The 25,149-nt window shown below is 38.6% G+C and overlaps 1 protein-coding gene across 7 annotated transcripts in view; it reads left to right on the top strand.

Moving 5' to 3' along the window:
* The window catches only part of LOC126853826 (uncharacterized), a 194,661-nt gene that overhangs the window by 110,439 nt on the left and 59,073 nt on the right, over positions 1 to 25,149 (top strand). For all 7 annotated transcript variants that reach the window (XM_050599872.1, XM_050599871.1, XM_050599870.1 and 4 more), the window contains one exon: positions 24,287 to 24,397. In XM_050599872.1, the coding sequence (XP_050455829.1) occupies positions 24,287 to 24,397 (111 nt within the window). The remainder of the gene's footprint in view (positions 1 to 24,286; positions 24,398 to 25,149) is intronic.

Raw genomic sequence — 25,149 nt, 5'->3', positions numbered from 1 at the left:
ACCGTCCTCGATAATGCGGTCGCGATCGATGTCCAGCGGGATGTTGATGCTAACCAAGCCTAACGATTTTCGTCACATTACGCAAACGAGCGGGTTTGCAGTCATCACCCGGTGCGCGATAATTAAAAGCACAGCGGTGCATCCGCAGAAAAACGAGCGATGGAATTATCCAGCCGCGGAATCATCTCGAAATTTTAGAAATCGAATTTATTATATTTAAATCTGTATTTTTAAATCGTAGACTAATTAATCAATATTAATTTTGAAATCATGCGTTCGAAGTCCAATTAAATTCTATTATCTTAATTTTAATTATTATGAGAACTAAAGAGAGGGAGAATCTTAGTAACATTTTGTATCACTGTGAATCGATTAAAAGATTATCGATGGCGACTTTCACTGCCGGCAAAAACGAGCATAAATCTCCACTCCAAACACCATTACCGATCATTTCAGATTCTTCTCTCGCGCCGAAGATATTTCTCTCGGCTTCTGCCTATCTTATAACTCGCGAAATAACCGCGAGCTATTTAACGCCGTTACCTTTTATGGGAAACAATTAAGCGCGATATATCTCATGAGCCGCCGACTTGCATATGTTCGGGTAAATATCGTACATATACGCAATATACGCGTGTATGCGTCCGCGAGATTTTCAACGAGCCAAGTCATTAATCGCGTTATGGGCGCCGCCAAAGCCAAGGTCATTGCCACCTGGCAAGGTGGCTGTGCAACGTCCTTCTTGTCTTTCCTTTCTTCCACCCTTTGTTCTTCTCCTCGTACTTAAACCTTCTGGTCGCGATGACATTTAATCCCGAGAACGTGCAAGGCCCTCGATTGCCGGCCCTTTTAATCCTGCGATTATTCGCGAAAGGGAACAATAGGTTAAAACAACTCTTTATTAATCATCAAATATTTTATCTTTTTTTTTTTTTTTATTTTTAAGTAGCTGCGTTTGTAACTTCCATAGTCCCTGTAAATGCGTATAAAAATTCAACCGTAAAAATTCATATTGAAGATAAAAAATTCTATTGTGAATTATGAAATTTTGCTATACGTATAGAGTGACACTTTGTAATTTATATACGACAAATAACTTAAGCAACTCATCGCCAACTATAACACTCAATGCAAGAATCCTATAATCGCGCTATCTATTCATCTATCTATCTACCTGCGTCTCATCTCGTCGGACGTGCACGAGTACGCGGATATAACCGCAGACTGAAGGAATGCCTAATGAGCCAGACATCTCACGTGAGAGCAATCATTTCCATAGGGACCGCTTATAAGGACTGCCGCCGCGCCGGGCGGGGGACGGTCGCGCGGAGAGAAAATGGGTGAGAAGAGGGTGGGGGGGGGAGGGGGATAGAAAGAGCGGGTGGATAGAAAGAGAATCGTAATTCAGAGAGACGAGCGGAAGTTCTCGCGCGTGATCCAGCCTGAGAGACCCGAGATTCGAATGTAAAGCGGGCCGAATGGGCGGCGATCAAGCCGCCGCCGAATTAACTTCGTCTCGCTAAATCCTTGGCGAAAGCCGTGTGCTGCGTTTGTGCATGTGTGCGTATGCGTCTGTGTGTTTGCATGCCCATCCACAGCCAGCGTTCTCCGCCTGCCACGCGAACGATAATGTCCGGCATAAACGTGGAATTTTAGATTTCGTCCATAATACCGTCTGGCGAATGCACCGCTCTCTCTCTCTCGCCGATATTTATTTATAATATTTGCGGGAAGAGGAATTGTGTATTATTTAGATTGTACAATTGTTTGATATAAAACGGTTAAATTCACAGTGGAAATATAAATGATACTACCCTTGTAGTAATTACTTCTGCAGTTTAATTATTGATTAAATCGTTTACCAAGTTTATTCAATGGAAATAACAATTTAATAACATTTATTAAATTCAAACAATAATTTTTTCAATGAGGGTGTAGCAAATACTATTTTGTGTGGTTTAAAAAGATTTATATATATATATATTTCTTGACTACGTGGTTGAATCAGAAGTGTGCTTTGCGTTTGTCCGGTGAATTCAGAAAACGAGTTGGTACCGATATACTCTATCGATGTCTACCACGCGATAAGATCTCAACGTGAACAGTTATTTTAATGATTACATTGCGAACCTTTGGAAGATATCGCCGAATTTAGCGTTAGAAAATTTTAAGCCATTTTTGTATCATTTTTTTTTGCTACAGAAATTTACGAGAAATAATATTTTTCTTCGGACAGAGAAAATTTTCTCAGAATATTCGTGATGAATAATTCAAAATAACAATACACTTGAATCAGCTCTTGAAACATTTCAAGAAAGGATAAGAATAAAAATTTGAAACATTTTTTATTATGTAGCGCATATATAAAAGTATATTCTTGAAGTAACGTTATCATATACATAATATATTCTCGACCTCAATCTTCCCGACGATTCTTTCAACCGGTCGAATCAAAGTATGTCGCGATTTGTAATTGACATAACGCGTGTTGTGCAATTTCAACTTTTATCGGAAGGGATGTTCTGCAAAGTTTTACGGACGAAATCTTTACGAGTCGTTCCGGTTAACTTAATCGATTACCGGCAAACTATATCGCCGCCAATCTACCATTGATCGATCGACTGATCGCTAAAGGCGTACCGCCTCAGGATGCGACGGTTGTTGGGTTGGGCACCGGAAATCTTTGTTGGAGAAAGGGCTTGTTCGGAAATCGTAGGAGTGGATCATTCTCGCGCATCATTCGCTTCTTCGAAATATTTTCAATTACGCTTCTCGATCGCGTGATGATGCAGGATTATAGATGACAAAGATTTCGTGTACACTCCAAATAAAATTATTCTAACTTTGGAATCTAATTTATCTTCTTAATCTGAAGGCGTATTCTCGCGGAGATATTTCTTTGTCCGCGATCACATAAACAGCTCGATGTTGAGCGTGGTATGCAAACGACGGGACTTATTAAAGCGCGACGACAGGCATCGTCGAGCGCGCTTTATCTCGCGTCTCTCCTTAATTTGCGTTGCTGTTGCGGTTGCACTTGTGCGCCCGTCTCCAATACCTGCTTGCATCTCGAGAGAGTTGGCGCGGCCGGCGGCTTACGTCAAATACCATTTTGGCACTCGAATCAATTGAGCGGCGAGAAAAAGCGGCGCGCGGAGCGCAAACAGCCTCCGGCGGTTTCGCTTTCGTTGCTGGCGTTGGCGTTGTTGGTGGTTGCCGTATTTGCCGGCGGCATCAATTTGCACGACGCGGTTGCATGCATTGCCAATTACAAACCGCGACGTACTTCGACTTGACCGATCGATCGGTCGAGAGAATCGTCGAGAGGAGCGAGGTCGAGAATAATTTTCGAGAAGGGGAGAAGGAGGGAGAGAACTCTCTTAGTCGAGTACCACCGAGTGATGCATATTCACGAGCAGTTCGCGGAACCTCTTCTTGCACCTCTTATGCACCGAGAATCGACTCGCAAAATATTCCGATAAACTTGTAATAAAGGGAGATTCTCTTCAAATGAATGAAACATGCGAATCTTTGATACTGAAAATTTCATGATTATTCCGGAGCAACCGTGCGATCAAAAAAGAGCAAGAAATATTTGGAAAAAGTTGTGTTAATGCTGAAATATTAATTTGATAATAAACACCAATACTGATAAATAATATCCTGGACGAGAGATTATTTTTGCGCGTTATCTTCTAGACGTCCAAGAAAATCGCCGAATTATTCCAACGCCGAAGTATTCGAAATGCGAACGATACTCTGCGAACTTGCGACGAGGTCTGCATTGGCGTCCAGAAGATATTCCCAGGCTGCCTCCGGTAATCTCTTAATAACCGATCGTGGTACTCGACGGTCTATTATCCGTTCGTTAGGCCGAGTCCAAGTTTCGCATCTCTTCGAGACGAGATATCCGGATCGCCGCGAGCCGGTTAAGCGAGCGAACGAGGAGACTGTCGGGGCAATTACGAAGCGCGGGGCTTCGTTACATCGAGATGAAGAGATCATCGAAGACCGCGGCGAGGGATGTTGTGTACCGAGGTCAAGAACAGAATCGAATCCTCGAAGAAGTCTCGAATAGATTGGCAAGAATGCTTCGAGCCATAACCTGTCGTGAAAATGAAACACGAAACTTGAAGCATCGCGCGAATGGGAGGAAAAATGACGAGGAGAAAAACAGGAAGAGAAAGGGGAGAAGAAAAGGCGAGAAAGGAAAAAGGAGAGAAAAGTAAGAAGATACGAGAGGATGGATACATGAATGGACTGGGCAGTCAACATTCAAGAGATTGAGAGATAATAGAGAATAGCGTGTTCCTGTTTAGCGCCGAGAAGGCTTCAGCTTAAGAGGATTCGCGTTTTATGCAAACTAGGGAATTACGTCCTTTACGTTTGTCTGGATGATATCTAAATGAAGTTGCTATCACGTAAAACAAGTAATATAAATTGTATGAGAAACGAATAAGAGTTTCTTATACCGAACGTAGATGAAGATATTTTCATTCAGTAAACATTTCCGTCAAGCATTTTTCGATCTATTATTTTTTGATATATTTGCTTCGGAAAAGAAAGAGGGAATTTTTATAATATGTGCCTCCACGGCTTTGCCTGCATAGATTTACATATACGAAAGAATAGTTTCCTTTATCCGTAAAGACTTGCAGGTTCATAAGACGATGTTATCGTTAGCTATTTGTTTGCTTTTTCCCCTGCAGTTCGATTATCGATAATTTACGCGTCGCGTGGAGCAAATAGTCGTCCTGGCATAGGATAGAAAAACATCCACCCACCGAAATAACGCTCGCAGCCGGACATTATCGTTGTAGACCGTTATCCTCAGCCTGGTCTTTTTGCTCCTCCTCCTCCTCCTCTTCTCATTTCCCTGGTTTACTCTCGTCTCTATCTACTCCTTCTTTATCTTTTTCACGTGGTAGAGACCACCGTAGCGTAATTTCACGTTCGATCGGCCCTCAAGGATAAAAAGGGAGCAACGAGACCTACACGCATAGATCGTGGAACATGCTTCCCTCTCCAAGTTTTCTCGAGGAAAAGCAGGATGGTACGAAACATTCATTGGCGAGATGGCTTAGCACGCGAATCGTTTTCTTACCTTCTCCGACAAAAGCAAAGCGAATAGAAACGGCTGTTGGGCATTTTGAGAAGCAAACGCTGCCTTTTATTCCGTTTGATTCTCGTTAAAACGGAAAAATATATCCCGTGATAAGATCTACACATTTTAAGTTTGTATTTAAATTAAGCTCGAATTTTTAAAAATGCTAGAAATGTGAGGAATTTAAAAAATCGAAGAAACTGATAAATCTAAGAAATTTATAATTATCCATTTAAATATTCTTATATATTAGTAGTCAAAAATGTTTACATTTACATAAATATAATAATAAAAAAAGACTTATTAAGGCATTTATTACAATAATAGAAAAATAAGAAATTTCTTTAGAATCTATATATAATAGGAAAATAATAGGAAAGTAAACAAAAATAAAAAAATGTTTATGTCGAATGACCACAGACCACTCGTTATAAAATAATTAACCATTTGAATTCTGTACTGGAGATAGAAAGGCATGACGTTTGCGCGAATGGACCGATAATGAGAGATTCTCTCGTTCCTCTTATGCGAGAGCGGCGTATGATTTACCTTCTCTCGTGCGGCCACACACTCGATTATCAACGAACAATCCTATCGCGGCGGCTCGCGCGTGATTCATCGCGCTTGGTAGCAAGCCACAGGTCATCGGCTTGTGAGATTTCCCTAGCCGGTGGTCGAGGGTCGATTATATCGTTTTGCCGATACACCGCACTCCTAAGAGCATAAATAGCCATCGATTCCAGTTCATACGTTGCTATGAATGTGCCTTCTTAATATTCGTAAATTATTATACGAGGGCATTTTTCGTGCGTTTAATGTTATCCTCCAGCCCGGCTTTCCGAAATCTTTTCGAACGATAATGTTCTCGGTATTTCATACATAGGAATATACTTTTTTGCATAGCAGAAACGATAAACTATGATTTATCATAAATTTTTTACTTTTAATGTTGGATGCGATTTAACTTTTATATTAAATTCTTTTATAAGGAGGAATAAAATATATAAAAAAATAAATATATAAAATAAATAATAAATAATAAAATATATAAAAATATAACTCGCCGACATTAATTTTATTAATATAACTAAAAAATAGGAGAAAATTCGAGAAATTGAAAAGGCAGCAGCTAAAGATCTCAGCAGCAAACATTTTCACTAGCGCGGAAAATTCTGAGCGTGCGCAAGTCAGCCCATCCAATATTCCGTGTACGTAAAGATTCAGCTATAATAAATGCAATTCGACTAGAAATCGACTGCTTTGGTCGCGCGCGTGTCAGTCGATGCGAAAAATAACGTCGTGGAACGCGGACGCACAAAGAAAGGAGGGGGAGGTACGGAGTAGGAAATTTGCTTCGCAGACAGGCTCGATCGGGAGAGGGACTTAAAACGAGGTTCTTTGTCTAGAGAGAGACTGGAGTGAGTCTCGGATACTTTATAAACATAGGCTTTACCGAGCCCGCGGGATTACCGGCTTTACCAATTTTCAAGCCGAACGGTAAGTTGCAAGACAAACACGCTAGAAAAACAGATGTGGTTTTGCCGCAAGTGACTGCGTCCGTTTAAATCCTTACGTCAAATAGCTAAAAAGTACTTTCTAATGTCGCCCTCTGGCCAGAATGTCGCGTTTAATATACTTATCGTTGTAGCCAAAATTTAATAAAAGTTTATGAAAAAGTTCATTATAAGAGTTAATATTTATATTTTTTTTAATTAATAATTTTTTTTCACATTTTATTAAATCCTCGAAGTGATTAAAATCATAATAAACACGCCTATAATGAAGCTCCTTTTTACTCTTACACAAAATATTTTATTAAATTAAAAATCTTTTCTTTTACTTATTAAAGATTTGCTGGAACAGGAGATAGAAATATATTATTTTATCCAATCGTGCGATGTCATGTGCGAACGAAGTTTTGTCGTTACAAAAAGAGTCCACGAGACTACCGTGATACGAGATCGCGGCGAAATTTCTCGTTTTCGCGCCGACCGCCGTAAATTTCGCGAACAACGTCGATACGATAAGGACGAAAAACGTGCGAGCGGGGGGTCCTGGCCAGTGCCGAGCCCCGGGAGCCACGAAGGGATTCATCATGAAGCGCGATGCTGCTACAGCGAACCCATAGGAGCAGCGAGCAAGCCGAATCGATCTGTTAGCCGATAATTGAAATTCTCCTTGCGCGGGCTTTCATTTTCCATCCGGGGTTGGATGCCCTTTGTGTGCGCCCCGCATCGAGGCTAAATCGCATCGATAAGCTGGCGGCGCAAGGTCGCTGCCCTTACTAGCCTAACATCGTCGTGTAATCAATCCTTTGTCTACTCCCGCCGTGCATCGACATTTGGCTTGGCATGCGTATCTTTAGACGTGCATCGACCTGCATACGATCTATAGGCATAACCGTGTATCGCCGTGTATCTCCGATAGAAAAGGAAGTTGCGAGAGAGAGAGAGAGAGAGAGAGAGAAAATTATATTATATTACAGTTATACATTTTAAGGGAAGAGATTTGTATATATTTAAGGAATATCTATCTTTTTGTTCTTTCTTGTTTATTTTGAGAAAAACATTAATAGCGCTAGATCGAAAGAGAGAATGATAACAAATGGAAGGAACAAACTAGAAGGTAATAGAGTTCGTAGAGTGATGCCAGACTGCAATTATCTGTAATTGTGAACGGATTAATCTGATTAAATGGTTCACGATGGTATCCTCGTCTTGTCGGGTAATAGATTAGAACAACTATATATACGATCTACACCAATGAATCGTGCGTGTGCTGCGTAATTTCATTTCCTTTTTACCAGAGACTTATCTAATTTTATCTTCGAGAGACAGCAATAATCCTTTATACTTCAAATCAATTTCAAGAAAATATAATTGGATATTTGCAGTACGAAGGACTTTTAGGAAAATATGATTGGATGATACAGTCGCTTACGTCAAAAATCCATTTTCTTACATAAATTTTATTCAATTTTTAATGACTCAAAGACACCTACAAAGAAGTTAATTTTTTTTTTTTTTTTGGTGACAAAATAAAATACATATTTTTATGCATTGAAAAATATTCGGTAGATTTTTACGATGTTAATCTTCGAGTCTCTGTAATCTTTCCATCGTATTCATCATTTTGACAGATAAGAAAATGATGCTCGAAACGATCGTACGATCGACGGCAGCGTGCGTATTTATCGGCAGCAATATAAATAGCGCGACACGCGTGCATGCATGCAAGTAGGTGCATCACCCATCTGCGTGCAGGACGCACGTGTACCGAGAGTGTTTCACCTCCCGCTGTGCGTGGCCGCTCATTGTGCTCGCGGTTATCATGTCGTTGCAATTAATCGAGCCTGATTGCGAGACGGCGATACCATCAGTGGTGGTTCACCATCCGACTTGTTATCGCGTAGCTACGTCCGTGTAGAAATTAGAAAGAGCAACGCATAATCGCGCTAATTTCTCGATGCGGCTTATTCCGGTCGCGTTGCTTTTATAGAAGCTACGAGAGAGAAAATTACCTCGCCGGAAATTCATTAGCGGTCTCTTGATTTAAAAAATTTCACGCCGCTTCAGAGCATTGCGAACGGTCTAGATATAAAGGTGGAATGATAGTTAAACTTTTAATTTTATTCTTTAATAACAGGTTAAGAATCTCGATTCTATCTTGTTAACAATTACCTTAATTAAATATTAATTAAATGAGAATTAATACAATGCGTTCTCTAGATTTTTTCAGCTTCAACGTATAATTTAATTATAAGTTTTCTCTTTTCTTGTATATGATATTTAATTTATTTTACAAACACCTCATGATTCCCTCAAAAGTTACTTTACAGGTATATTTACGCACGTAAATTTACAGGTATATTAATTGCGCTATTTTAATCTAAAGCGAGCATGCTTGCCGACAAGGACGCTAAAGACCGGATTCTTACTTATACGCACTTCTGTCTAAAACCGCACACGCGTACCTCGTAATACGATACGCCGCTATATCATCGCTAACGAACGGTCGCATAAATTCTCCTCTCTTCCCGTGTCCAAAAGCATCCCGAAGCGTCGAGAATATTTGCGCAACGCGAGAGGCGCGAATCGCGCTCTTACAGATGCAAATGTAATTCGATTTACAAACGCATCTGATTATTTATGACGTACCCTCTCGTAGAGCTCGAACGGATCCCGCATTCGATATTACCATAATAAGTGTAGGAATTTAATCGCGCGCTTTCTCATCTTAAATTACACGTAATATGCAGGAAAAATAAATTTTCCTACGCAATCTTACGAATCGAAGATCTATCGGCCTGCATTGAATTCCATCCAAGTGTATCGTATATAAGATGCTATGGAAGTACATTCCCAAATAGCGCGTGTTCCTCGTTCGTTTAGGATCACCGGTGATCTATTCGCACCTGTTAAGGTATGATATCTCGCGCCTTCTCGGAAAGCAGGAAGGATCCGAGATGCCCGCGCATTAATCGCGTTATCTACTTATCCGCCTATCTTTCTCTCTCTCTCTCTCTCTCTCTCTCTCTCTCTCTCTCCTTTCCCTTCCCGTTCGTCTCTCTGTCTTTCGCTTTCACGGCTCAACGACGACGGTAATTCACTTTGCACCCGCCACCTTGAAGAGGCATCGACGACCCTTTCGCAGCCGCTCGAGCACTTTCACGAGCGCAGGAACCATTATCCGGACCGACCGTTCCGTTTTAAACATAAGCCAGAACACTGAATCGTGCGCGCCGTTAACCCTTGCGAGCGCCGGCAAATCTGGTGTTCGTCTTGTATAAGTAACGCTACAATAAGAAGAAAAATAATTTCGTTTTTCATTGGTGTACTGCGATAAATAATATCGATATAAAATCGATATAAAAATATATTAAAACGTAATTTTAATATATTTTTAGAGAGCGTATTATATTTATAAATTTTATATTATATATTTTATTATCGGACAATATTATCCTTATAGAAAAAAAATGAAATGTTGCAAATTTTAGAAAAAATATTTGAAGTTTTGACAAGAGCAATCATAATTAATAAAATGCTCTTATTCGGGAAGAGATTCTCGATTTACACAAATTTTTTTCTTTTAATCTTCTAAATTATTTTTAGGAAAATCCAATTATCGTAACAGCCGATTAAGAAAAAAATCGTGCGAGACTGTAACCGCTTCAAGATAAGCGGCGCAAAACATCGCGCGGTTTCTGAACGAGCGGTGAATTTACGAGTCGCCGTTTAGTCGCGAGATTGTAGAAGCGGTTAATGTTATTAGTTTGTTTTTCTACTGCAGGTGGTCACACGTTTTGCGCTGGATATCTTTACGAGTAATAATGAGTCAGCCGGAGAGAAATTTCGCGCGCGAAAACTCGCCGTAATTTATTTCTCGAAATACTTTTCGCGTTCGCACTATGTTTCCGCTACGAATAGTTGCACCCAAATGGTAGATCGAATCGTGAAACACAGAATTTCGCTCTGCTAATATATGTATAAAATGCTATTTTATCTTCCTGCGTCCCATAAACTGTCAACCTGAGTCTCGCGAAACACAGAAATTCTCTTACAACATTCTATCATGTATGTAAAATACGCTACTGTTTTATTTTTCCATATCTCGTAAATTATTACTTCTATTTTCTTACGTTTCGCAATGTTAATTCGAAAAATCAACTGCGTCGAATAACTTGAGTTGAAATTATGAATAATTTTTAAATTTCACATATATTTTTATTTTTACATTTTGTGTGTTTTGTATAATTATTATTTCTCAATAAATATGTACATATAAATTATATGGAAGAATGAAATTCAAAAGCTTTGAATCAAATTTGTCATAGTAATTTCGCTTAGAGATCTCGGAAACTCATTAGAGCTCTGCAGAAGCTTATCATGAACGGACGTAATTATTATTCTCCCCTTTAACAGAACGATAAACGAGCTATGACGTGAAACATGCGTGAGCAGCGTCGTAGCTGCCGTCCCGCAAAAATTAGATTGCATGTTCGACGAAAAGACGAATATAGATGCGAGCCTTTTCGCAAAACGACTTCGTAACGACTTCGAGGCCTCGTTTCGCGCTCCTGATTCGCGCGGGCTAATAAAATCAGCTGAGCCGCTCCGCGCAACGACAACGTCGACGACGACGATTAACACGAGGATAATTGAGAACAACGCTTTTAAACGAAGTTGTCGTCCCGAGAGGCGCGCGTTCACGCGATTACGCGACTGCCTGGGGTCGTTTCTCCCGAATCGTTCCTTCTCCCTCTCTTTCAGCGCACAGAGAAACAGGTGGAAAGGGTTACTTTACCCTGGACTCCCTCTAATTATTTTGTTTCCGTAACTGTGGCGACAAATGACGAGGGCCACCGGGTATGTAGGGTCGCGGGATAGTCGGCAGGCTCGTGTCTTAATTCAACAATTCGTAGGTAAAGCTCTCTTTCTTGAAAACGATTTTGACTCCCCTCGTATTTCTTACATATATATGTATATATATATACACTCTTTAGTTATAAATAGGTTGGCTGAGCGGAGTAATATCGTTGTAGATGAAGAGACTGAGAAAACCAGTTCATTAATAAGAAGCAAATAAACTCTCTTGGTTGTTTATTGTATAATTTAAATTATTTGCAAGAATTCACGCGTTTAAAGTTTAATTTCGCGATATCAGCGGTGTGAATGATTCCCTCCTCGATGGCGAGACGGATGGATAGGTGATATGAACACCGTGTACAAAGGCACGAAGGCCTTTAAAAGTCCGTGGAGAGAGCAGCGAGACTACCCGCGGAGAAAAATCGCAGTAACTTTTGACGGCGTGTAGCGCATCGAAAGGCGCGAGACGCGTTTCGCGACGCGAAAAAACGAACGAGATGGAGAAAAAGAGAATGCCGTAAACAGGAACGCAAATGGCGTTCTGACATACGTCGCGGCTTGAAGCTCTTTTTATCAAAAAACGTACGGTGTCGGGATCACTTTATGATTCGCGACAGGTTCATAAAATCTTCTCGGCCCTTACGTCAGAGCCGCATCGAAACGGGGTTCGGCTCTTTATAATTTACCACGAGGCCCATTCTAAGCGAATATAATGTAATTTTAATTACTTTTGTTTATTTCCATTTTCTAAAATACTTTATAAGTTCATGTCGAATGGTACGAAAGAATCAGTGCTTAGTCAGAGAAATTTTTTGTTAAATGTTATAAGAAAAGAAAGAAATATGATACGAGAGAGAGTTTTTATTTCTCTTAATTTATTAACTAAAATATGTGTAAAAATAAATTTTTCAGTGATCGTATTTAATTTTTCCTTATGTTAGCAACATATATCTTTTGATAAGAACTCTAATAACACAATAATTATCTAAATACACATGTTGGAATTAAAACGTGATTCCGGAACATCATATTTTATTTTCTGATCAGCAGCTGATTGTTTCGGCCGAATAAATTCGAGATAAAGCGGCTCGTTTCGCATAATTCAGCCGCGAAGAAATCACGCCATAATCCAGCGACGCAATCATCGCGCTTGATGTCGACGTGTATCAGTCCGTGATGTGACGAGGGGAAAATCGCGCGGAATGACTTCTTCTTTATCTCCTCTTCTCCCTTTTCAAGATGCGCACCTGAGCCGAGATGTCACCGAATATGCGGCGAGGCGGTTTTTAACGAATAGACCACCACGAGAGAAAGACAAGCGTGACCGATTATTACGGTTGTTTAAAAAACGCGAGAACGAGACGAAAAGATTAAAAAAAAAAAAAAAACCGCTCGAGAAAACTCGTAATAATTCTCTAACTCGGAAGAGATTCTCCCGTTATTTTTAAGAAAATTTGAGAATGAATTAATTTTCAGTTTTAGAGTAAGTATTTGCGACTTTTTATTTAATTATTTAATTATTTTCTTGAAATATGTTAGCGTTAATATCATATTTTACGACCAATTTGAAATCAATATTTGCTTTTACTAGAAAAACGTCGGAGTAATTTGATGGAATAATTACATATTTTGATACTTGTTAAATAATATGTACAATAATTGACACGATAATTATTATGAAGAATAATTAACACAATCAACGCAATCGAGGGTGCAACCGTTAATTATTTGCGGTTGATGATGTTTAGATTTCTAATTATTAATACCGCCTTTTGACGTTGATTGGTATCAAAATAATTGCGATATAATTTAATTGCGTGCACGACGTAATCGATTAGTATCGCGAGCGAAGGTGAAGAACATACAGCGGCTCTACGCTTTGCGGATTAATTTATGAGCCTCGGAATCGATGAGAGGCGGCCGCAATCTCACGACTCCCACGTGAGAGCGATGTCGCGAGTGCTAATCTGCGGAAGATGCAATAGACGAACGAGGCGTTGGGGGTTTCTTGAAGGCAAAGACCTAGGGAAGGTATAGTGGATTAGCAGTCTCTACATATGACTTGGCCAAACAAGAGATCGGATATATGCATATTATATTCGATTTTTGCATTAACGTAGAAAAGACGCGTTATAATATTTATTTTATTTAGCTATAATATTTTTTAAATAATAATTGTGCGTGGATAACATATTCGGATTTTTTTAGAAAAGTTTTTGGTTAATATTAATTATTTTTTTCTTGACGTTTTGAAGATATGCATAGTTTCATCTCTGACATTTATTATATATTTTTATGAATAGTCATAATTTTTATGAAATATAAATATCTTATGAAATATATTAACATTTAAAAAAAAAATAAATAGTATTGTTTTATATACACATTTTGTTTTTATTGTGAAAGTATTTTGCCGGAATATTAAGATCCGATTAAAAAGATAAATATCACAAAATTTGATGGTCGCAAAAAAGACTACGTCGCCAGTTGTCCTGCTATTTTTTATGGTATTATTATATATAATTATGGTAATATCTCGGTGTGTTATTAAAACAATTTTAATCAAGGTAAACTTTTCACAATGTGCCTCGTCGATGTCGCCCGCATGCTCATCTCTTTGTTCCACCGAAAGACAAAGGGTTCGACGTTTAAAATTATCTTGTCCTGCCTTTATTCTATTACGAGCGAGAGACATATGTTACGAGCTTTTGAATATTAAGAGATATTTTCTTTTGTGCAGAATGTGCTATGTGAAATTTGTAGAAAGTAAAATAATATAAAAGTTAGGAAAGAAAATATTAAAAAAGAATTGCAGATAGTCGAATATAACGTATTTGTATTTTTTGTGATATTAGGATTTTACAAATTTCTGTCAGACTTCTTTCAGATCGTTTTCGAGATCATTGTCTTTCGGAGAAAGCGAGAAGTACCTTTTCACGGGTTTTCTCATTCGCGTTTCATCCTTGATCGAAAATGCCGTTCTTACTCTCCTTCCCCAATCTCTTGTTCTCTTTATCAACGCCTTTCCTTACACCGAGCTCCTTTCAAGACAACCTTCGACCTATCCTCTTGACATCATCTCGAGTCTTTTCGTACTCTTGGCTGCTGGTCTCTTCACGGCGGCTTTAGACTTTCATCGAATTATCTTTGGTAATTATTTAAGATACTCGAATCCAAAGCGGGCTCTCCCTTTTAACGGGCAGCAAAAATCCATGTGACGTGCTGTTATGAGTGCTGTACTTTCCAAGGCCCTTTAAGACTTGAAAGGGCACGAGATTTAATCAAGCGCGTATTAAGTTTAAATTGCCGCCATTACGAAGCTTCTCTGAGTAAAATCGATGAAATAAAGCAAAGCATTATTGTGGAAATTATATTATTTTATTATTAAATTAAAATTTATAAAGCGATCTGTATTTAATATCCTCTTTTGATAAAAAATCAAAAATTTAACCAATTTTAAAATCTTATTGCATTTTATTAGAGTTCTGGATTTTGAAATTTACCTGAAAATTTTGTCTCACGATAAATTAGTTGCTCAACGATGTTGTCAACAAGTTATTCAAAGCTCGCCGCGAGGGAGCCGCATAAATTGCGTCGTGATCCTTTAGACTATCGATTAGAGCTGAGAGAGAAAGAGAGAGAGAGAGAGAGAGCTGTGTTACGATGTCCGCTGTGTCCGGTCGTGATTTTGCCGAACAACGATGTTTAAAATTAATGTACCGTAACAGATTCCGGCGACGTGCTCGCACTGAATGGACATTCACGAATTTCCCTTTACGACTATTGGGTCGAGCCTGGGCGGAGAAGTGGAGGAAGGGATTAAAGACGACTCTAACAATTTACGGGAGATGTAATTTGCGAATTCAATTCGCGCCTCTCTCATACGACCATTGTCGCACGTGGCAGCGGACCGGATGACGACGCTGATTTATGCGTCGATAAATCGTCTTAGGATTGAACGAATATTGCTGTGTTTCGTCGTGCGTGTTAAAGCGTCTGTCTTTGCGCGGAATCTCGAAGTTTGAACTGTCATTTGGAAAAAATCATGGAAACTATCGCGTTCTATCAACAAAATGTATAAAAATACCGTGGATCAAAGTTACTTGACAAAAAAAAAACATTTTGTCAAATAACTTTGGATCAGAGTAGATGTTTCTTATAGATTTTTAATGACTGAAAAATTATTGATTTTTCTTAAAATTCAAAATAACTTTAACACCTGACGTAATGGAGCAATTTGGACAGCGTTGTTTTTTGTGGCGGAAAATCTATAAAAAGATATCTACTCTAATTAGTTACTTTACAAAATTTTTTTTTATTGGCCTATGTTATTATTCGTGAAATGATTTTGAATGAGATAAAATTTATGAGTACAATTAATAATAACTGTACTCTTGATAATCTTCCAAGTAAATTTTATATCAATTCAATTAATGACTTAAAAATATGAAAAAATCAGAAAGACGCTGTTTAAATAATGCGCTTTTCAATTTTCATCTTGTCTAAAGCTCGTGATCGCCATTAGTGACGGTGCATCTCGCGACAGTCATGACACAAGAGTACGCAGTCACGCTTTGCTTATTCGTCCCACGCGTTGCAATATCCAACACGGATACGCGATATTGCGATCAATGCCATTGGCTTATCTGGAATAAGATCCGAGTGTCGGGGAGGACGTGTGAGAATCTCGGCCGCGAGATCGATTACAGTATGTCCATGCTCGTTCTGTTTGAGCGAGAGAAACCGCTTTATCATTCGCGCGACAGCATCGCGAGAGGAATATGCACACATGTACAACCATGCGTCGCGGGAATATTTAATTTTATCCACGGGATTAATTTCTCGCCGGGTGGATATTTTTTTTCCTCTCCGTTACTACGAGGGCAAATGCCGTCGCGAATGGGATTTAAATAAAAAAGCAATTTTCCATGTGCCGCGTGATTATTTTCCTCCTATTCATTTCACGAGTACAGAATGATTTATTTAAATATATCTTCGTAAAGGTAAAACAAGAATCAATTTGTTATTAAATGGAAAAGTGAGACTGCACACACAATTCGCACGCAATAACTACCATATATATAATTTTTCATCTATTATCCATTATACCATAATTTTTTGTTAAAATGATTCGAGGAATATTATTGAACCACGATTGCTTACGTTTATTATATCCCTATATTTTTTGCTTTTTTATATATAGAATAATTATAAATTTCTTAAAGTTTAATCTGCGGGAATATAAATTTGGATTTACCCTTATCAAATCTTTCCGGTTATTTGCGTTTCATTTTCGCTTAAATCGCGTTCATGCACAACCGTAAAAAAATATTGCCGCGCACGACTATATTTTTGGCACCTAATCTGCGTATAAACAGCCGCGGTGGCCGACTTATCTCTCCCGCGACACGAAATATATATATATGCCCACTTAAGAAGGATTAAGGATTTCCTTTTCGAGAACGATAACGCGACTTGCCAGAATCTGGATGCAGTCAAGTGCAAACAGACATGCTCGCTCAAGCGATTAGTAGCGTTAGATAACTGTCATTGTTTTTTTCGTTTATATCGTTTTTTCACTTTATGATGTTTGATAAGATAATAATTATTACTTTTAAATTTAATAATTGGTTAATCTTTTTTTTTATAGAAATAGATTAATTTCATAATTTTAATAACCGATTTCAGCAGATTTATATGATTTTAATATTCTTTCAAAAATACCGTTAATATATGTTAAGTGCCAGCGAAAGCCGGCAGATTAAAGGGCTAATAAATCTTTAATTTCACAAATTAGAAAAATAATCGCCGCGCTCCTGAGATTCTCTTCCGCTTTCGAGCAATAATCGTGGAATCCTTGCGAGCAAAAATCTCGCTCGTCCCGTCTTGGATAAATATATCGGCTGATTGAGGAATGTACACTCATTTCTTATTCGTTCGCTTCGTCCCATCCCCTGTTTTTCACCCCGTCGGGCTTTCGGGGATTTAAGGGTATTTCTTATTTCAAATACCGCGCATACCGTCGTGTCGGGATCTCCTCGTTCATCGAACGACGATCTCTCGCATTTCATAGCCTCGTAAGATTCCTCTCACAACCGTATACAGATTATTGGGACGTAGTTGAATTATCATCTTTCACCCTTGTTCACAGGAATCGCTCATAGCGATTTATTCCGTGCCACTGAGTATATTATATTCGATTGATACACGGAAAATGATTAATAAGATTTATTTGTAAAAAATTATTATATAATATAATTATTTATACAATTATTATGTTTTATAATTATTATGATAAGAATTTATTTATTTTTTCGATTTTATTATAAACTTTAATATCTACAAAACTTTTTCGGGGAATCGAAAAAAAGGAACAGAATTACATACTGCAAGTCGAACGACATCGATTCGATATTATATATATTGATTGTCAGAGTTCTTTTTCCCCCTCTCTCTCTCTCTCACTTTTTTTTTACATTACGATCTTTCATCAATAGCACCTGTACGGCTTTGTTCCTCGACGACAGACGGGCCCTTCGTTTCTATTAGCCACCCTTCGAGCTCTCTCGAAGCCACCCTTTCCCTTCTACGTTTCTCGTTCACGAGTAAGCTTGAGCACCCATCCCTCTTCTTCTGCCGTCCCTGAAGCGACCTCGCACCCCTTTATCCAGCCCCCCATTGTTCTTCGTCCTCCGACGCCGCGGCAGCAGTTGCATCTTAAAGGTGCACCATCCATCGAATTTCGCCAACATCTAACTTCCTTTTTACGTGACGCGCAACGACTGCCAGGACGCGGACTACAGAAAACGGCGAGATAGCTCGAGGGGTTGAGCGAGAGATCAATGTCCTCGATAAAACGTCGTCTTCGCAGCTAACTTTTCGTAGTCGTTTCTCGGTTCACTCAAGGGAGACGGGAATTACGTCCGCATTTCGCATTAATTCTTTTTCTGGAATTTTATTTCGAGATGCGGAATCCTTGTTATTAAACATATTTTATTGTTAATATTATCAATATTTTTTTATAAAAAATATAATAAAATTTAAATAAGAAAATGATTAATAGAAAATTATTGCGAAAAATACATAATATTTTATTACAAATATGAAATATTAAAATTTCATTGTGTAAAAAAAATATGAAATTGTCGATATCTTGTTTCGGACAAGCAAACGAAATAATTGATTTTTGCCGGATTGAATAATATTTTTCTTAAATTAAAACTGATATCGATCATTCTGAATATATATAATATGAAAATGTACTTTATAAATAATAGTCGATGACTTGCAATAATCTCAGACAGACGAAAAAAAAATAAATAAATTCCGATAACGTTTCCCATACATCGATCATACGACGTTATTTGATTAATTCATCGGGTTTCACTCGAAAGAAAACGCGTTTTCTCTCTTTAACTTGCAAGTAGCACGCGTTTTAATTGCGTTCCACGACACGAATGAATGAACCGAGTCGCGATTTCGGCAAAAAATCACTCGCGACGCAACGAACTGGATGCGCGATTTGGAGGAGATAGCGCGGAGATTTCTTTTATCTTTCTCGTTCATAAAAGATGTCTTCATCTCTCATTCTTCGAGTACGACAATATGAGAATCCGATGATACGGCGAGAGAAATCTTCCTCAGCCACGTGGAAACGGAATTCGACGGCGCGATATCATAATATAGGGACCGTAAATTAAAATGTCTCCGTTCAACGAAGGTATAAAAGCACATCGGAAGGGAAGAAGGCCTTTCCTCCTCGCTGCTCTCTTTCCCTCCCGATGTCCTAATCTTTAGTGCCTCTGCTTCTTTTACTACTCCCCTCGCCCCTCATCATCCCTTTCGCTCTCATCTTTCGGAGGGAATCAATTCTCTCGAGCGCGCTTTCGAAATACTCCCGCAACTTCTTTATAAAGGCCGCGGTAAGGGGCCGAAAACGGGCACAAACGCAGCAAGCTTATACACGTGGAGTTGATGGCGTGATAGAGCGACGACTAGAGAGATCCAATCCCGAGGGAATTTGGCGTTACCGGAAATTCCGTCTGATCCATTTACGATGCGATAAATTCGCGAATGTGAACTAAATTATACGCAAATTAACTGAAACGAATATCTCGGTAGTTAAAATCCCAACGAAATATGGGACCTATTTTTTTCTTTGTTTAAAACAAAATTGTAATTTTATATTACGTACAGTGATATAAATTTATTTAGAGAAAGAGGGAGAATATTTAGACTTATGACGAGCTATGTTTAGGCAAAATATGAAAACGCAAATCTTTAAAACATAGGGAGAAAAGAATTTGATCCAAATAGTTCGTATCGTTAGACGATTAATCTATTTTCCTCGCGACCCAGATTAAATCCCAACGATGCGATTTCTCGATCGGCATTCGCTCTCGCGCGTTATTGTTGCCCGATAAATATGTAGACGTGCAATCGTGCGGAGTGGCCGTTAAAACGACGATGCGGGGCGCACGGCAGAGCTCCACGGGACAAGTTCGTAAATATCTGAAATGAAATCTAGACGCGCGCGAGTAAATAAAGATAACAATGTGTCGATAAAGCTTATATACCGCACAGAAAGGAAACGTCATAAGACTTTCGTCTATAAATTCTGTTACTCTATTACTCCTGTATAGAGTATATGCCATCCGCACGCCACGGTAATAAAATGCGATATAATGCATTCTCGAAGCGATTTCTATGGTGAGAATGTAGTCGATATCTCGTCTACTACAGGTTGTCTCAGAATATGCGAGAAGCAACGACAATTGCTTGAATGAATTATCAACTGAAGCATGGAACAATGTGATGAGAAATAAAGTATGGAAAGTACTTTTGGAAAAGACCAAAATTTAGAGTTTGTAGATTTTTCTGTAATTTATATAATACGTTGATTTTTATTATGATTTTAATTTTTCATAGATATAATATAATATTATTAAAAATTTTGAATTTTTACTTTTGTGTTGGAAATATTAATTGATCACTATTTATTATTGTGTATGTCTATTTATTTTTTAGAATATAAAAGAAGAATGCAAAAGCACACTAGTTACATTCAGAATGAATAATAATAAGCATTTTACATATTTTAAGATAATACTCGTATTAAATAGATAAAAGTAACCATAATTCTCGAAATGCGCATTCATCTTTGATTTAATTATTTTTGACGTTAGTTATGTAATCATATCTTGAAACTTGTGATTTTGTCGCGGCCTATAGAGAAGCCGGCAAACGGCGTGTATTTTTCTATCGACGCCGGTCGTCGCCGTCGCGGCGCCGATGATTTACATGGCGATAAACTAACGCCTTGGTACGGCGGCCAAAAAAAACGCGTTTGATTTATCCGCGCACTTTCGCGAAGTACTGGACTTTTGCCAGCCCGGAAGGTCCATCTCGCCGGAAATCACGATCATAATTCAGTGTTCATCCTGCGAAAGAGGGAGGGAGAAAGGTACATCCGTACCGTAAAAACTCGGAAGAAAGTCCGTCTTGTCTGAATTTACAAAAAGGACGCGCGTTCTCGCAAAATCGATTCGCACTTAATATATGTATATAATTTCTTTCCCCCAAATGTTGCCTCGAAGATTTTTGCGACTTTTTGCACTCAATATGTAGTTTAATTCTTTTAATCTTAATGTCAATTAATCTCTCAAATTTTTATTCTTTTATTCGCAATTCACATTCCGGTGATTAAATTCGAGTCGATTGACACTCGAGAATAAATTGATTTACAATTGAATGTCTTTTTATTTACTTTCGACGGTGAAAATCAAGGCGCAGTTAATGGTGGAAATTAAGGTCGGGACGATTTTTCCGTTCACGTTTTTGCTCGCTTGAAAAGGAGGCCGCAAGACACAGAACGCTGCCGCTTTCGTTCAGGAGTCAGTCGGGTGGTCTGATTACACGTCGGTGAGGCAGAGCAATACCTTAACCCTCCCGTGTCAGGATCCACCCTTTCCCCGGGATGCTCGGGAGACGGAGGGGTGGGGGGGGGAAGGAGGGGGAAACGGGCGTTTGCAATTTAACGGAATCTCTGCATATAGAGTGGATTCATCGCGGGTCCGCACTTTAAATGACGTCCCGGAAGTCCCCGTGCTAATTCTACGGGTCCTCGGACGTGTATACCGCCGGTGTGCTCTCTCGACCCTCTATACCGTCGGGTCCGCGCCCTAATGCAGGGCAGAACTGATTATGCAACGTCGGCGCTCGTTATAATTGCGGTCCACGACTAGGGAGAGAGATAAGAGCGTTTTACTAAACGGCCGTGGAACACTTGCGTGCAACATCGTTTGTCAAGCCATTGATATTTATTCCCGCCGTGTATATATAATATATCGCGAATTAAATATATTTATTATTCCGACGAGCGGGCGAATAATGTTTGCAACGCGATATCGACACGTGATATCAGTTACAGCTTGCTGATATTATCTCTCGGCTTTTGTGTTTTGTCGTACAAATAATTTAATATAATTAAATCGTTTTTGCCGAGTGAGCAAATAATAACAATGATACAGATATTTGAGAAATATAATATTCTACGGTATTTATTTCAAACACATATAATATCATTTAAATATAAATCATTTGACATTTAAATTATTTTACTACGACGTGCAAAGTTTATGGAGGCGAGCAATGTTATGGTTTACGAGAGATTGATTTTATGGAGGAATCTCTCATTGAATTTCATTTGCATTATTATTCTATTCTTTTAATAGTTTATAATTGATAGCCCTGTGTATAATCTTTTATTCCGAATTCTCATCAATTCACTTCACATCGCTAGTATCATATTTAAAATGTCATATCGTTTAATCCTGTTTAATCAATATCAGTACACGTTTCATAAATTTGCTTATCATTTGTAACGACTCGGCAGAAAATTTTTAATTTAAATAAATAAACATTCGTACTTCAGTTTCATGTGTAGAGAAATATCGCATACCGATCTAGCAACCTGCAACATTTTCCTTCGATACAAAGAATGACTATGGGTCACGAAAGTCTTTACACCTTTCCACCACGCAGTTTTGTAATTATTCGCGACGTGATATATTCTACAATAGACTATATATAATCTACTTGATGATTTTCTTTTTTCATTATTAATTATGCTGAATTTTTTCATCAATAATAGAAAAATGTAAAATTATATAGTATATGTTATTTATTTATTTTTTTTTAATTACGATATTATATTTATTTCATATAGATATAATATGACGTAATATAATATTGCATATATGCTTGTGTGTTTTATTCTTTACAAAAATATTTTCAAAAATAATAATTTTTGACTTAAAATTATAGCGTGTATATAAAAAAAAATTTTTGAATATACATTTGGAATTCTATCGCCGAAGAGAGATTTTTTATAAAAAGATAATTCGCGTACGCGAGATACAAATGTATAACCATTTTCGGAAGTGCAGCCGGGACGAGAATAATTCCCGATAATTCGCTCTGCGCGAACGCTCTCGCGCGTTACTGCGGATGGATTTAAAAGTAAGTAAGGGCGCTCGCGGAAACGCGCTGTCTGTTCTTGTGTGCGGGATACGAGAGCCGCTGGTGGCAAACAATGAACGCGCGTTGTGTGGTGTGGCCGAGGGATCGAGAAGGGTGAATTGCGACTACGTGCCCCCGCATACGAATCCGTTTACGGATGTACGGGACGAAATTGAGTGGGGGGGAGGGGGAGGGGGGAAAGAGGGGACGGGCACCCTCGACGCCGCGTCGGCGTCTCTTTGAATCTAATAGATCGCGCCCAATACTTATGGTCAAATCGCGATCAACAGCCCCCGGAGACTAGGCAAGGTTCATTACCATTCCGTCCCGGCGCCGGGGCTTCTCTCCAATAACCATTGTTGATAATCAGAAATGCCTCGCGAAGATTGTAAATCAATTCGAAGGACGGCTGCCATGACATTGCCAAGCAAATTGTTCGGTTCTGTGTGCTCGCTTGGAGTAAGTTCCAATTCGATATTGGTATAAAAAAAAATTAATATCTCATTAATTAAAGTCTTCAAAATATTAATCTAAATTTTGAATATTTTTCAAATAGTAATATTAATTATTTTTTGTTGACACAAGTAATAAATAAATAATATTCTTTTATTTGAATGATTAATTTTTATTTGTAAATTAAATTCAAATCTTAAGTGCGTTTTATTTTGTAGAGAGTATGATCGAGATTATATTATTTCTAAATTAAATTATTTAAATTAAAGTGAAACTTGTCGCTGGTTTTATCTTGTGGCTACTTTGGGATTATTTAAGAATATCGATGTCTTTCTCGGCGAACCGCAAGCAGACAAGAATCGACCGGACCGACAAGGTTTCTCGCTTTCAGGAATCCGATTCTCCGACGTGCATCGGCGCGGTAATCTTCAAATATACGAGAGGAGAGTGTGATATCTCTCTCTCCTTAAAGTTTAAGCTCCTGTTAAGGCAGCTTAAAACTCAGGTAACGGGAATTCAGCCGAGAATATCCCGTTGAATGTTACGGACGGATTTCGGAATTGCATCGCTCGAGACGAGAAGTTAATTGGAAATCAGTGTAATGGCATTTTCGGTCGACATATGAGTTGCATACGAAATTTTGCATTCGAGTTTTTTTCCGAGTACAAATATAATCCCAAAATTTAGATACCAACTGCAATTAATCTTGCGCTACTTATGTATGCAACGTATGGAAAATTTGTCCGCACACAATGATAAATGCATAAACATGCGTAATTCTGTCACCCCTTGCCGTTTCACATTTCACATTTTGTGCATAATTCTTTGTCGTCTGTTACAGGAAAGCTTGGAGGAGCGAGTGCAAGAACTGGAACAAGCGTTGCTGGCGGAACGTATCGCGGCTCAACGAGATCGAGCGACGATCACAAAGTTGCAGCGGCAAATTAACAAGGTATGTCGTCTCTTCAAAACCATAAACTCGTCTCTCAGTGAAAGCGAAAAATTGAGATAAAAATAAGTGACTTAATTGAAGTAAAAGTATTAATGTTTATCTCACTCTTTGAGATTTCGAAAGAAAAAAGTTATTTCTAGCATGATTAAAATTAAATTGATCACATGAGAAATTTATAATACAATGATCGAATACGCGACTATTACGATTTTAAACTCACAATATTAAATTATTGAATTTTAATAATGAAATTTGAGAAATTTGAATAGAACAGAAAAATAAATATATATAAATAGATATCCCCAAAAAAATTATTTTCCGAAAAAGATTTACATATCGCATTTAAAGTTGTTATATAAATTTTTATTTTATCCTGCCACTGTTTACATCGAGAGGAGACTTAAAGTGGCGGTAAGATACTTTAATATCGGTTCGAAACCGCGCGCAGTAGCAGCAGCCAACTCGATCAAACTTCGGAACTTAATTCTATCCGTTCGATCGGTCCAAGCATCTGAAAACTATGGTCTCCGTCTTGCACGGAGTCGCCGATCCGTTAACTTGCACCCGCTCTCTCCGGAACGAGATTGCAATTGCGAGGACGGCGGTTCAAGTGGTGTGGTGTAGTCTCGATCTGGTCGAGACTTGCACGCGCGGCTGACTGCGCCAGGATGCGGTGGCATTCGGCGCCGCGTTCGCCGTATCAGATAACGGCGACCCTCGTAAACCAGACCCCGCAGACTGCAGAAATACCC

This window comes from Cataglyphis hispanica, chromosome 13 (genome assembly GCF_021464435.1).
Source record: "Cataglyphis hispanica isolate Lineage 1 chromosome 13, ULB_Chis1_1.0, whole genome shotgun sequence".
NCBI lineage: Eukaryota > Metazoa > Arthropoda > Insecta > Hymenoptera > Formicidae > Cataglyphis > Cataglyphis hispanica.
This window is presented reverse-complemented; position numbering and strand designations above follow the sequence as displayed.